The sequence below is a fragment of the Drosophila ficusphila genome, unplaced genomic scaffold (genome assembly GCF_018152265.1).
Source record: "Drosophila ficusphila isolate 14025-0441.05 unplaced genomic scaffold, ASM1815226v1 contig_106, whole genome shotgun sequence".
Lineage (NCBI taxonomy): Eukaryota > Metazoa > Arthropoda > Insecta > Diptera > Drosophilidae > Drosophila > Drosophila ficusphila.
In genome coordinates, this window is record NW_025063993.1 from 14049779 (window position 1) to 14065797 (window position 16019).

Genomic DNA, 16019 nt, shown 5'->3' on the forward strand with positions numbered 1-16019 from the left:
TTGCTAACTAATACTAGACGCTACCTTACCAAACCCTCCCCTTTTATAGCCAGGAAATTCCCATAAATTTCAAGTAAATCGCGTATACGCCACGTATGCCGCAAGCACGGTTTGCACTTGCCACAGCAGCTGACTTAAATTTATAGAATTATCCGATTGGGGGGAAAATGGAAAAAAAAGGTAAGCGAAGGGACTGCCAAGCGTAAAAGTAGAATCGATTTATGCATAAAAACGGTGAAGCCGGCAAAAATTTATGAATAACAAACATTTGATCTTTTTTTTGCGGTCCCCGGAGAGCAGGAAAATCTTCTTTCCCTTTCGAGTTTGCTTAGCTTAGTAACCAGTTTTTCTTGTACACGAAAAGTTGGTCAAGTTAAGCAGTGAGTGCTCTTTTGGCCTCCGGCAGTGGCAGTAATTTCTGGTTGGTTTTTGTGGCTGGGCGTACGTGGCGTATGATTAATGTGCGTGGTTTGTTCGCCTAATGAATTGGTTGGCCAAATACTACCGTTCAGTTAATACTTAAATACACATTGAGCTTACGTTCTATGCTCGCTAATTGACTTATGTCTGTGCCTGTTGCATGGCATCTCAATGAGCATGTCGTTATGATTCGTTACGTTCCGCTTCGTTTGGGTTAATTTGGTCCTTTAGTCTATTGGTTTTCGTACTGGCTAGCAGGGCCTTGGCCCAAATGGAAATTAATCAAAGCTATACTTAGAGGCTATACTAAAAACACACTTAACAGCTAATAAACGCACACATTACGGCCTCAGAACGTTGTCACTTTGCCCAGCCGCATGCCGAGCAATTTACGGCGCTTTTTGGCGCTCAGCTTGGTCCAAATGGTGCTGCTGCCCTCCACCAGCAGGAATTCGTCGCATAAATCATCCGTCTCCTTGGCGACGAGGCCGCCGCCGTAGAAGTGATCCTCCTGGTACTTCTCCGAGCGCGAGTCCCCGGAAACGAATCCGCTCTCCGGACGGGAAAGGGATGCGGTGTGCCAGGGAAGTTGTTGGAACCATCGCGCCACTTTCGCCGTCGACGATAACTGTTGGGAAAATTTGGTGGGAAAAGCGGGTAGCGAGTGAGTGTAAAGTCAGTGTGTAAATTTATGCAAATGAGTTATGTGCGCAAATTGCTGCCCACCAGCGAAATCCGTAGGCAAACAGGACGAAAAAAAAATACAAAGAAAAAAAAAACAAACAGAAAAGAAAAGAAAAACCAACTACCGAGTAGAGTGAAAAATGGCGACACTTGTTTTTGCCGCTCCTCCTTCGTTTTTCATTTATCCAGCGGGCGGGGAAATTCATATACTGGCCGTCCCACGGGGCGGATGCTTAATGCGCTTAAAAGTATGCTCTGCATGTTTTTGTCGGAAAAGTCATTAGGGAAATTGCCCAGTCTGGCGTTAACTTTCAATTATTAACGACAATGGTTCGAAACAGTCGCCAGTGGTTTTTACATAATTATGCGATTTTTATTATTGTAATTATTATTTCTGTTGTCCGCCGTTCGTGTTTGCTTCCGATATACGAGTATATATTCCATATTCAATCGAATATCTGAATTTATAATTTACAAATAACTCTGGCCGGGCAAACAAATTAATGCATTTCACATGATTATGCGGGTCACGCATAAATTGAATTAAAATACAACAATTTACAAAAATAACAGTATATCCAACTTAACCAGTTTTAGACTAGACTCATTAGCTTAACCACTAGATGTATATAGTAGATATAGATATAGACTTCATTTAGGGGAAAGAAAATACTTTGAAACGATTATTGCGAACTTGGGTAAGTTTCTTCGTTGCTGATATGCTAAGATTATGTTTCACAAATACTTTTAACCAAACGCCAAAGTGCTATAGACTTTGACTTTGGCACAGTTTGAGCTAGAGAATAAAGCTAAAGATATATAGATACTTTACACTTAAAGTAAATATTGAGCTGGGCAAATAATTGGCACATTAAACGCCAGCAATGCGTTCTGCTAGGACACCTAAAATGTGAAACTAAAGTTGGGTTTCTCCTAAATGTTTCTCCTAAATTAATACTGTTCCCACCCGAAATCATTCACTCGATCCTCACGTGCGCTCCTTGCTCCTTTCGAATCCTTTCAACCTTTTTAACCTATGACCTACGACCTGGTGCTCATTTGGTGGTGTGCCTGGCCCAAGTGGTCCGCTGCACCTGGCTCATCATCTGGCTGCGATTGGGCACCTTCTCGCTGGTGCTCCGCGTGATGAAACTGGGCGTGGCCGAGAGCTTCCTTTGGTGACCCGCCTCATCGGTGACCCGCAGCAGGACCGTATTGAATCGCGTCTCCCGACTGCTGCTGCTATTGCTGTTGTTGCTATTGTTGTTGTTGTTGTGGTTGTTCTGGTTGCCGTTGCTGCCACTCGGACTGATGTTGTTGTTGCTGCTCCTCAAACGCGGCGAGGATGGTGAATCCAGCGTGGAGGAGCTCCTGCTTGTGTCCCTGGTGCTGGTGGATCCTCCACAGGCGAGGCCAGCCAGATTGCCATTCGAAACCGCCGCCTTCAGCTGCTCCTCCAGATTGTTCAGATTGTGTTCCAGGCTCATGCGTATGTCCTCGTTCAAGGAGGAACTTCCCGCGAAGGAGTTCCGATTCATGGTTCCCAAGGGTGATGGTGTCAGAGTTCCCGTAGCTGCTGGAGAGGTGAGGAAATTAAATCCCCCCGCTCCTCCTCCTGTTATTCCATTATTATTCGGAGTGGCCGGAGTGCAGGACAAGGGATTCACGTAGAAGAAGGAGTTGTGGGGTGAGGGAGCTGGCGTTTGCTGACTCTGTCCAGGATTGGCATTCAAGTTCAAGGCTTGAAGGCGATTGAGCAGCTCCTGATTTACCTGAAACAGATCCTTGGACAGCGCATCCTGTTGCTGCTGCTGCTGTTGCTGCTGCTGCTGCTGCAACTGATTGCTGATGCTCTGCAGGGCGCTCATCGATGGATACGGACTACTTGATGCCGCAATGGGCGGAGGGGGCGTGGCAGGAGTGGCCGTTGTTGTTTGTTGTTGCTGCTGCTGTTGCTGTTGCAAGTTCTGGAGGTGCTGACTCTGCTGATTTAGGCCACTCAACTGGTGACTCAACGAGGTCAACTGCTGATTGATGCTACCGAGATTGCTGATCTGCTGATTGATCGTTGCCAGGTTGTTGTTGTTGCTGGTGGCCTGCAGCAGCAGTTGCAGCTGCGATTGCTAGTCGAGGCGAAAGGTGAAAGGTCACAGGGCATTTAGTACAATACCACTCTGGGTGAACAACAACAATAAGAACGCACAACGAAAACGGGAACGGCAGCTATATAAACAACACTCGTGCAAAAAACGAACGGCAGCCAAGAAAAACAGAAAAAAAAACATGCAAAAAGGACGCACAGCTTGGATAGGCTCGAAATCAGCGCAAATTTACGATCGCATAACTCAAAAGCTTATAAAGTATATACGCTATATAGGAAATATATATATAGTGGACTCACCTGCGGCGCCATTCCGATGTTGGCCGACGTGAGTCCGGCACTCTGCTGCTCGTTGTAGGCCCCCAAGGAGGCCAAGTGCTCCAGGAGCTCCCGATTCTGCTGCAGCAACTGCTGCGTGCGCGCCTAAAATATAATAATTTAATACAAATTATTACTATCTATTTTAAGGGGTTTATTTTATCAGTAGACCCACCTGTGCCTCGATGCGCGCATTGGTCTCCGAGATGAGCTGCTCCCGCACCAACATCAGTTGACCCAGAGCCTGGCGGGTCTGCAGAGCCTGTGCCTCCAGCTGGTCCTTCAGCTGGGTGATCTCAGAGCGCGGCGAGGAGGGAGAGCCCGGCGACTTGTCGTCCACATCGCACTGCAAGGAGAACGGGGAGAAAAAGCCATTAAAATAGTAAGTTATTACTTTAAAAACTATATAATTATTTTATTCAAGATTTTATATACATAATACAATATTATAAAATTAAAAAAAAAAAAATTATTTATTAAAGAAAATATTATTTGAAATTTATGAAATATTCTACGGTTACATTACATAGACTTGAGTATTTTAATGTAAAAGTTATTCTGCCAAAGATAATAGAAAAGTTTTCAAATTAAAAATAAAACCTACATTCTCCGCACTAAAATTAAGAAAACAAATTTAATTTCATTACCAATAAAAAAAGGGCAAAGTGAAAAATAACAGACAAAATACAAAACAATTGGTAATTACTTTTCAAATAGACCATAACCAGCCACACTGAATAATAAACTAACATAAGATTTTGTTACACTCAATTAAATGAGCTTGTTTTCTAGGCGAACGAAGATTGATCAAAGAAAATGTGTTTTTCAAGCAATAACAGTTTTTATATTTCGCATAAAAAATTATTGCTTTTCTAGACTGTTTCTGTAAATATGTTTTTGAAACCCAATTTTGATTAATAGCCGCATTCCACTGTCAAATTTTTCAATGAATTTAAATAATAATATTTGTCTCATAAAAAGAGAGTAAAAATGTTTTATTGGAAAAAGTCCATGAAATTGACATTGTTAATTTTGAATCCTTTGTTTTTCCCCATTTAACATACAGAATTATTTGTTTTATACTCCGTTCAGCCTTGACAGAGGCCACAAAAAGTTATTGAATCGGAATATTATTATTGTTTCTCCATCTTGTTTACCCACTCCTGACCGCGTTGTTAGGTAAACAAATGGGAAATATTACTTTATACATTATGACCTAAACAGAAACGAAAGCAATGGGCCACATTGTATTTGATTTCATTTCAGAAAGATTTCGGCTCATTAAAATTCAGCATCGCGCCGGCATTTTAATTGCCCAGCCAGGATATGGCTGTGATTTCGGTTATTATTGGCGGGCCATTGGCCAAAATGATTATGATGGACATGAGTTACTCACCAGCAGGCTGTTCGATTTGCGTAGACTCGAATGCGATGGCATTAGCTCCAAATGGTTTGGCCGCTGCGGCTGCGTGTGGCCAAGATCGGGCGTTATGGCCAAGTGCTCTAAAAATAGTTAAGAGAAAAGAATTGAATTATTTTATTTGGTTGGTAAACAAGTGGGACGTGTAAGGCCGCGATGCCCTCCAATTTGTCAAGGTCGCGGGACACCCACGCAGCCCACCTGGTGGTCCAGTGCCCCACGATCTTCTTCGCGCTTAATTTCCCATTAATTACAGCGGCTAGAGTTCAATATTTGTTTTGATTATGCTGCCTGACCGATAAATAATGAAACAATTAACTTGTAGAACCTCGTACGATCTCGATGGTAATGAGCAAAGTTCAGCTCTGTTTGTGGCTGCCATTTCAATCTGATTTGTTGGCAAATATTTAAGAAATTTCTTCCGAGAATATTAAGCAGAATTCGCTTTCGTTTCGCACCTGCGGCACGTGTTAATTGCCGATGAATTGCTACGAGCGCTGTAAAAATCCTTCACAGCATGTAAATTAATTGGCCGATTCAGATGGTTTTCGCTGCCGAACATTTTGGCAAGTAATTGATGGAATTCGCCAGCGTATTCCCTGCAAAGATGGAATAGGGATTTCTGACTCGCAAACACATGTTTCTTTGGCTAAATTTAGCCAGCATCTTTTGTAGAATTTTTACAGCCCAAATGACCCATTTCGGGGAACACATCATACTCAATTAGACGGCAGTTGAAAAGCTTTTGACAAAACAGCTGCAAAGCGATTTTGTGACATGGAACAACAATTAGTTAGTCTATTTTACGTATAGCCAATCTATATTATGTTTTGGATATCCATATATATATCGGCGATCTGAGCCAAAGACAATAAATGAGGTGTTGATTAACGTAATGGCGTGCTTGTTACACACACGACTTGTGGTCGCCGCAGTTTAGACAAATAAACAATCTTTGTAATTTCGTTTTTGCTTGTTTGGTCAGTGTATAAAGATAATTTGGTCCAAAAGCGTAGGTGTTAAAGGTGTTAAAAATTAAGATTATTTCTAGCAAGAATTAGTAACAGAAAACCCATCGTACAATGTTGAAAAACTAAAGAAAATTATTCTTCAACTATTAGGTACGCAAAATGGTCAACGAAAATGTAGAATTTTCTTTAAGAAAAATCTTCTAAGCAAAACTAATTCCAAATAAAGTCAAAAAAATTGTGGAGTCTCCAGAGCTTGTGTCATCTTTTTTTTTCTGTCTAGGCTATTCAACTTTGCACCCTGCGAAACTAATCTTGTTAATCTCCGGGGAAAGTCGCCCAGACATAGACAAACACTCGTGTTCATAATTCATTATTTCAATGCCGAGTGGCGTTGGTTTTCGCTACTTAAAAGTCAACCGAGGCAGCTGGGAAATTACTATATGGCTCTATGGCGAAAATTACAAGACAGCGCACGAGGATGAGATATTGAAATAAATAAATTATTTTTGGCACACGACTTTTGGGAACGCCCACATCGAGGATTTGGTGGCCACCACGTGAGTGTTTCGTGTGTTTTTCGTCTGCTCGAGTGCCGCCCGGTAACAAATTCGGTTTCAGCTTTCCCGAATCCAATAACTGGGTGATGCCATGGTTATGATGAAGGTATCAGCAAATAATCCATCTCCGATAAGTAGCTACCTCCGCACCGCCACCTTTCTGGCAATCCACTTGAGCGTTATTTATATTTATATTCTCAGAATTTCTTGCGAATGATGTCGCTCGTTGGTTTTAGACAAAAGATTGCAAAAAGAATTGCTTTGCTCGTGAGGTTTCCAATATTATTTTTATTTTCTTTTTTTTTTCTTGTTGGCTTATTTTTGGCAGCAGCAACGCGTTGATGACGTCAAACTACGCCTTGTCTGTGTAAGAGTGTCAGAGGGGAGAAAAGTGGGGAAAAAAGGGGATTGGGGATTGCTGGCAAGATGGAAAACCGCACGAAGATTATTGAAAATTGAAGCAATATGTGGAAATTGCTTAACAGCGTCGAAGTGTATGTCGAAAGCTCCTGCCTCTGTTCTCGGTACTCATATTTTTGTATTTAATATTATTTTATTTTTTTCTGCTTAATATTTTCCTGTTATATGCGCAGTCATCTTTAATATTGTACTTTTTACTTGGGCAGGGGGTATTGCAAATTGCCTGTTCAGTGTGTATACTTTGATGTACAAGAAACATGTACGTGTTCGCCTTGTCTGCAGTTGCAGTTTGTATATTTACGGAAATAAGGAGAAGAAAACACTGTGAAATGTTAAACAAAATAAGCAAGATAATGTGAGAACCAAAATACACCTTCGTTTTCGAAATAATAAACTATAGCGTAATAAACTTTCCTGCTTTTTCCGCTGGTAATTCAACTTCAGCGGTTAATTTTAAAGACTTAACCGGGAAAATCGCTCCCTTTCCTTTACACCTTCCCCGGTGGATAAAATGCAATTTAAATGCAAATCGCCTCGCTCGCCGCATCGAACTGAATTCGAAATTAAAGAGCAGAGCATTTGCATGGGAATGCAAAAATGAATAGGAAACTAATGCGACCAACGTCCAGGCTCCAGAGATTCACAGCGATTCACGGCGATTCAGAACGATTCAGAGACCCAGGAAGCAACCAACGACAGCCAGAGCTTTTCATTTATTTATTGGCCAGGCAACGAACTGTTTTCCCCATTTTTCACCCATTTCCCCTCTCCCAAATGAATGAATTTTTCAGCGACACTCACCTTTCTTGGGCGTCTCATTCTCGCAAATGCCAGCCCGTTCGCCGTCTTCGCTGAGCTGCTGCTCGCTGATTTGCTCCACGTCCAGCAGCTCCGATGAGGATATGTCGGAGCGTTCGTCGTTGGGTTCCAGGGAATTCTTATGAAGATTAAATTTGTGGCACACTTCAAAGGCTTGTCCCACGGTGCGAACGATGCGCATCGCCTGAGACTGCAACAGATGAGAGAGGAGAAGAGAATGAAGGATTAATATAATTGTATTATGGCCACCACACAGCGAACACCCCATTAAGAAACCCCCCTCCAATCCCCCCACCATTTCCCATTGACAACAATTAAGCTGCAGTGGGCATTACGTATACGCCTCGTTTCCCTCATGCAAAACCCACCTCCGGATCGCTCGTCGCACAGCCGCAGGAAATTGCATCCTTTGTGCGATTATTGCATAAATTATCACAGTCCGCTCCCGTTATCCCCCTGCTGCGTTCCAAGGGGGAGCTGCGACGCCTCTGTCTTGCCTGCCGCTGCTCGTTGAGGATGAGTGGCAGTATTTGGTCGCCGGCAATGATGGGCTCCCGGAAGGAGAGCTTCTTGCGCGGCTTGTCGGTCTTGGGGCGCTCCAGCATAATGCTTCCGCTGCCACTCCCCCGCCTCCGCCGCCACTGCTTAAACTGGAGCTGCTCTGCTGATCGCTGAGACTCTTGCGACGCTGCAACTGATGACGCTGTTCGGATCGCTGGTGGAGCAGATGAGCTCTTCGCAGGGCCTCCGGTGAAGCCTCGTAATGATCACCGGGTAAACGCTTGAATTTCAACCTTGCCTTCAGGACATCTCCATTGGTTTGGTTAGCATTAGCAGCAGAAGAAGAGGAGTTGGTGCCCTTATGACTTGACTTGGCCACAGGTTGCTCCTTCTTGATAATATAAACAGTATTCTCATCATCATTGAAGAGTATATGTTTGGGTTTGTGGTCTATGTAGGTGTCGTCTATGAAACGAGGTGGCTGACTCAAAGGACCTCCTCCTGTCACAGGAGCCATTTCCCTTTCCACACATCCAATGAGCTCCCTGATATCCAGGCTCTTATTCCGCGACAAAGCTTTCTGTTTCTTTTTGTGCGAGGGAATCGGGGATTGAGGTGGCTTATCCTTGAGCTGCAGATTCTTGTCACCCACCAGAATATCCCGAATGAGACCACCGCCACTGCGAAAGATGTTCTTGGAATAGTGAACCTCCGAGGGTTTTTCCACCGAAGTGGCAGAGGAAACCGAGGCCTGTTGTTCCAACGAAGGACTCTGGACCTTGGCCATGTTGACCTTACTGCGACTCCTAGTCCATGGGAAAAAGTCAAATGCCTTCGTGATGGGACTTCGGGGTACGTGGGCGGAGCTATCCGCGAGGTGCGGATGCCGCTGCTTGTGCGGAGCAGCCATGACGAGGGTCTTCTCGTGCTTCATGGCCACCACCACGAAGAGTTCGACGATCCGCGAAAAGTATCCGCAATCCACAAGGCCGTTAGCTCGCCAATTTGTCACTGCTGCTGCCGCTCACTAAGTTCAATGCTGTTCAATGTTGTTTTGTGTTTTCACTTTTCAATTCGGCCAATTAGTTGGCTATCAATTTCATAATTGCTTAGGGTTCAGACGATTGCTCCCTTGATCCAGGTTGTTCACACACCGCCAATGCGCCATTTTTTACACCTGCGAGTTGCTATTTATTGTTTATATATTTCACTTTTCGCCCCTTGGCTCTTGTTTTTGGATGCTGTTTTCTTTTTTGCGTGTTCATTTATTTGTGTATTGAATTATTTGCAACTTTTCATGTTGCCTACATTTCGGAAAAAAAGTAATTTTTTCGGTTATTTTCCGACTATTTCTGCCGCATGCATGTCTGAGTTTTCTCGTTTTCATCTCCCCTCCAACCACAAAAAAAAGAAACACTGTCAATCTGATTGGGTATTGTTATGGTTAGCAAGCAGGCGAAATTTATGTCAATCAGCCAGCGAATGATTTGCATCGATTTTGCTGCCAATGAGTCAGACTTTTAGTTGCAGTTTCATAAGCATCGAATCGAATGTTTTTCCTTTAAAATCAGATATTTAAATGTATTTTAAAGCTTACTTTTTTTGAACATTAAGTTCGAATATTGTGAGTTTGAGAATATATTTTCCGGTCTGTTACTTTTTACATCATAAATTAAGTAAAAAGGTGCTTTAAGAGCCAAATCAGAATTCCTTTTGGTATTCCCTAGTTAGTAAAATATTTAAAATCATTACTTAATTTCTACTCTTTCAGAAATGTAAGCTATTTCACAATATGTTCCACATCATAACAAATTAAATAAATAACCTGAAGAGCTAAAACCATAAGTTCCAAGATGGACGACCACTCTGCCCCATTACTAATTAAGGCTAAGTTGGCGAATAACTTTGCGGTATCCCCTTTCAGGAGATGCTCGAGCATCTTGGCCATCACTCAGGCAGTTTGAAGGGCTACTTCAGTGGCGGCAGGTTGAGCACTCGCCGCCCGAACGACATTAACAACACATCAATTTGAATTATTTTGACAAGCAAAACGACAGCACTTGTTGCGCAACTTGGCAAACAAATTGGTGAGTGAAACGGGGGAAAAGGGGAAACATGCTTGCAACACGTTCAATATTTGAGCATTTCGGGGTTTCGACTACTAACTCAGCCATTTAACAGTTCTTTCAAGGTGAATTTACAAGTGGCGTCAAATAGTCTCACTCCGCCGCTGTTTTATCAGCATTGCGCATACGCCACGTGTGCCAAGAAAATCCGACTTAGCCAAAGGTGCCAACTGATTGTCTATCTCCACCGAGCGAGCACATATACATCTCACTCGTGTGGCTTGTGCAATTCGCATAAATCAAATTGAGAACTATAAAAAGTAAGCGGATTAAGTGTGTGGCAATTTACATTCGTTACAGCCAAAGCCAAAATGAAAACTTAAATAAGTAAAAACGAGAGAGAATTAGAGAACTGCGCGGCATTTTGGGTGGAAAACTACTTGAAAATTTATGGCGTTAAGAATGACTTTGTTAGCATTGTTTTATGTATTTATTTGAATTTTAATTTCCATTTTCCCTCTGCACGGTAGCAATCAAAACTGGCAGTTTGTTTGTTTTGCCCGCGCTGTCTGTCATAAGGGAAAATTTTTACACAAAAATCTTTGTGTCTGGCCGGGCTTTTTAGCACCGATTTTAATGGCACTGCCATTGCCTCTGCCCCTGCCCCTGCTCCTCTTCCACATGGTCGGTGTTTACTGCGGCCATAAGTCGACGGTGGTCAGCATGCCACAGCAGCAGCAGCAGCAGCAGTCGCTGCCCCACCGCAGATGCCACTTCCGCAGCTGCAGCTTGCCACATTACCCCGCAGTTGACCGCAGGGAAAACTGCAGCCCGTAAATTCTGCACATTGTCACGTGGTCAGGATGGGTGTTTGGCTGGCCCACGCCGGCACTAATGAAGTTCTCATTAGTCATGCAGGCTGTGCCACTTGAAAATTCAATTTACATTCTCTCGCCGAAGAACACACACCGACGGCATAAGCGAAAATACCCAAAGAACATAAACTTGAGTATTTATAATTCGCCTCTCGAACAAAGCGAAGCACACACCTGCCCGCACTACCTGCCTCCTTTTCCACTTCGTTGTTCGATTTCAGAAATACTTTAAAGTAGGCTATTAAAATAATGGATCTATTTTGGCTTTAAATGCAGAAAATAAAACAGAATCGAAGCGAAACGAAACGCAAACGAATGTCGGCGAGGGCAGCCATTTTTGGTAATAAGAAAATGGCTAAGAGGGAAAAGAAGTACGTTGCGGTTTTTCCCGAATCATTGGTATTGCCAATTCCTCAGGTAAATTAGAAATATTTCCCCCGTTTCTATGAACTATTCGAAGAACTTGAGAACAAAGTTATGTTCATGAAAATATTTGTGGGTACCTATATTCTATGTTTATTTGGGGTTTTTTCAGCTGTCAAATTTGCCTTTGCTTGTTTATTGTGCCAATACGAAATACAGAAATAAATAAATAAGCTAAGCAGAAAGGAATCGTAAATATTTCAGCCATAATATCACGTGTGCGTTCAACTTATTGGCCATAATTCTATTTATTTATTCCAGCCTCCCAATTTTTATAGACGACCTGTGGCGCGAGTAGCTCATTAACAACTAATATGCATAAACAGTGCATTTTCGGAAATCGTACGTCATTGAGATTAGTTTGGAAATGAATGAATGAATTCGGTTTACCCTAAACCAAAGCCAAAAATACACTTTAATTTTTTGTTTAACTAAAATCGTATTACCGTCCGCACTTTGCAAACTTTTTTTCAAGTGGCTTGTGTTGCGGCTTTTCTCTGGTAATTAATTTTCCAGTCAATTTTCTGCTCTCGTGGCTCATTATTCAATCCTTAGCATTGTTTAAAAGTATAAATGTTGTTCTTTTTCTGCTGGCCACTGGCATTTAGTGGCGTCAGCAGTTCCAATGTTAGAAAAAACCAATGACAAAACACTTTTGTGACTCGAATGCTTGCAACGATTTTTTTCTTTCACATTTTGAAAACATTTAATTTCTCGCCTCGCTGGCAACGATGATCTATGGATGCGTTAAAATACTTTTCTCAAAGCTGTGACATGCCATTCCATGAATTTAATTTGCTTATAGATGATTTTGTTTTTTTTTTTATTTATTTATTGGAGCGGATGTTTTGCAGGTGGCAGAAATATCGGTTTATATATTTTATTATTATTATTTTTTAAACACACTTCACTTCACGGTCACTCACGCACTCATTGCATAATTTTGGATATGTGGTCCGATATTAAATATATATATTTTGTTTCAAAAGCCGCACGTCTGCAAAGGCGCGTCGTCTAGAACGCACTGGACAAAGACCAACAAAATAAGAGAGGAGATCACCGATCGATAGATCCCATTTGTAGCCGGCTAAATGGAAAAGCTTTTCCCTGAGCTTTTCCGCTCAGCTGTTGCCACGATCGCTGGCTACATGCTGCGTTTGTTTTGGTTTTTTCTGCCAGTTCCATCAAAGCTATATAATAGATATAGCGAGCCGATCAGCGAAACCCCCTGAGGCCGGTCCAACGCGGCGTATGCGTGATTGCAGCTACTGTTGTGACGTCATTGCTTTGTGTTTCGCGGAAGTAAACAAAGGGGCTCTTCGCTTGATTCGGCCATTTTCCATTTAAGTTGCTTGGTTTGCCATCTTGGCTCCTGCTTAGCCATTAATCATCCACCTTTCATCGCTTTGTCTTTGCGCGTGTTTGTGTTCATTCAGCTTCCAAATTGCGCTGCATTCGAATGCCGCTTGTATAACAAATGGCTGGATGATGCCAGTGGATATACGAATGGCTAATGCCTCAGGTGCAACGGAGCTTTCCTCTGACGCACGCGGCGTATGCGCGATGTTTTCCACACGTTGCTGCACGTGTGCCTTTCAGAGCTTTCACCCTTCTTCTGGCCTTAATTTCCCGTGTCACTTGTCAGGCATTTCGACAGGCCACAACATCGACTGCCTTCTGATGTGTTGGATGTATTGGAATTTTTTCCGCAGAAGTCCGCTTCTTAATTAGAAAGGAAAAAATAGAAATGCCAACTTGACATTGTCTACATTCTGAAGTTGAAGGCCAGACGGAATTATGCCAAGAAATTTCCTTGGCTTGCTGTACGCTTCGAACATAAATTTGGAACATTTCTGACTTGGAATTAATCAAAAACCGCATTGGGTTCGAAATCAAAGCAAATGCATTTCCCCCAGGCGACCACAATGTTAAATCTGATTTATTTGTTTGCCAAATCTCCGCAATAGCTTAATGGGGGGCGATGTCGCCTTTCGGACGGAGAATCTGTGCCGATCTACTATATAACCAAAACCATATAACACGGAAATAACCGCGGCGATTGGTCGAGCGACTGATGGACAGTTGCGCTTTACTTTTCGCCGGGTTTGTTTAGATCCCCGTACGCTGTAATGGCCAATGAAAAATTGGTCTAGACTAGAAGGAATTGACAATGAAAAATAGCCATGGAATCATTGGTTCAACATATAGAAAAGCGAATGGAAAAGAAACGGGGAAAGTGAATCAGCTAACCAGCAAAAAATACTAAAAAGGTTCTAAATTAATTTGAATTATAAGTTTACATTTTTGTGACATGTAAGACCAAACATTTATAAATCTCTAAAATTAAGTATTTTTAATTTTTCTGATCAAAATAATTTAGTTTACTACCTCAACTTTCAGTCACTACAAAATTAATGAAAAGTAGTGTGAATAGATCGCAATTGTAGCACATCTAATAAACTGCATTTCGCTCCCTGTATCTTACATATTTTTTTGTTTATTCTCTAGTTGTTTTCTTTTCGGTTTTCCAATGCTGGATTCTAGCCAAAATTATGCATACGAGCAGACATTTTGCACAAGACCCGGGTTCTTATTTTTAGAGAATCCATGGGTGTCAGTGCGGGGTGTTTCGGAAAATGGGTAATGTCAAGTAAGTAGCATGTAGCCTGCAATTCGCAATTTGCGAATTGCGGTCATAAACATTTCAGAGGCCCCCAAAAGTAAAAGGAAAAGCCTTAAACAAACAGTGAATCTCACCTTTTTGTGACTTTTGAAGACGGAACACTTGAACGTATCCGTGCTGGCATCGCGCGCTATATAGCTGAATATCTTGAGATCGCTGCTGTCGTGGGACACGTAGAATATTCTATAGATGGGATGATTGAGCAACTCGATTTCCTCGGGGTCATTGGTCCAGTTCTTTTTCTAAACAATAATATTAGTAAATTATTTATGGTAAATAAAAGATATGTGTCGACATTGACTTACTTTTCGACGGCGCTTTTTGAGCACAACGCGTACGCCATTTACGGATATGTGGATGGTGACTTTTCGCTTCTTCAGATTCTGCACTTTGCACTCGTACTGCAAATTAAAGGGGATAAATGCTTAAGTTCTCTGATGTGTGTATACATAAGTGCGGGGGGCCACGTAATTCCAGAATTTTCAATTAACATTTGACTGCCTGTGACGGCTCGCCTAATGGCAAAGACATGACAATAACAAGCGCCGAATTTACCAAACCCCCCACCCCTTTACCCCTCCCAACCTCCATCATCTCTCATCGACTGACAGACAGGACTAATTCACAATAACCCACACACTCACACACACACACACATACACTCATACTCCGAAGTCAACCGGGCTAACACGCTTTAAGCCAGGGCACGCACGACTTCTTGGCTTCGCTTGGGGGAAACGGGAAAGAATAAACAAGCCTCGTTACTTTTTATGCTACTAGAATGGTTTTTCTTTTTTCAGCCAGCTTGCCTTGCCTTTTGGCCATATGAGTACGAGTTTGTATGCGACTGTAATCAAAGTATGTGACGCTGGCAAACAGAGAGTGTTGCCTGCTTTTCGGGGGGTTGGGGTTCGGAAAATTTAAAACCGCCTTCAGCCAGGATAAAAGTTTCTTTAATTGGCAGCCGGAGATGCGAATATCCTACGCTATGCTACGCCTTGTGGGCGAGGAAATCTGTTAACTTTTCATCTCGCCAGGATTCAAAATTCATTTACGTCCCACGCGGCGTATGCGTAATACTTACCCTTATGCGCCGCATGGCCTGAACGATTTCGGCTCGAGTGTTGGGTCGTGGCACCTCTTCCCAGCCAACAAACTGCAACGAGAACGGAGAAAAAAAAGGTTATTTGTTATTGTTGATTGTGCAAACAAAGGCAACAAAGACTGCTCGAGTGCCCAGCGGCAAAAGAGGCAGACTTTAAATTAAACAAATTAATGGCAGACACAAAATTGCATCCGAAAATTACCAGAAATATTTGCCAAAAAATTTGATGCAATAAAACAATTTAAATATAGTAACCACAAGCGATTCTGTTGCCAACAGCCTCGACACAGTAAGCTGCATTTCTATTTATATCTAGTTTTATTTTCTAAATTTAAGTGACGATCTGCCCTTTGGCGATTTTCTCAAGGGGAATGATCCATCAACCACTAAACAAAACACATTTTCCACTTCGCTTTCAAAAAGCAATATATAAACTTGGTGGTTTTGTGAAAATTTATGGCCAAAAATGAATGCAAGCTGCAGCGACAGCAATTGTTTGAAAATAAAAACTGCAATTTTAATGTACAATTTTAGTCTTCTTTACGTTTTTGTATTCGTTTTACGGCGAATGCAGCTCAAGGATAACAAATGCGTAGATATGGACCTAGATTTGCGAATTTTATTACGGTGACAACAACAATTTAAATGCGAAATGA

At 42.2% G+C, this 16019-nt stretch overlaps 1 protein-coding gene across 1 annotated transcript; it reads right to left on the reverse strand.

Moving 5' to 3' along the window:
• Nucleotides 1–1105: 1105 nt before the first annotated feature.
• LOC108087494 (capon-like protein) lies at nt 1106–14142 on the reverse strand. The gene is given in 8 exon segments (XM_017184885.2): nt 1106–3227; nt 3506–3628; nt 3699–3869; nt 4920–5026; nt 7693–7900; nt 8079–8332; nt 8335–9515; nt 12506–14142. Coding segments are annotated over 7 exon segments (2742 nt in total). The 5' UTR covers nt 9146–9515; nt 12506–14142; the 3' UTR covers nt 1106–2159.
• Between the last annotated feature and the right edge of the window lie 1877 nt (nt 14143–16019).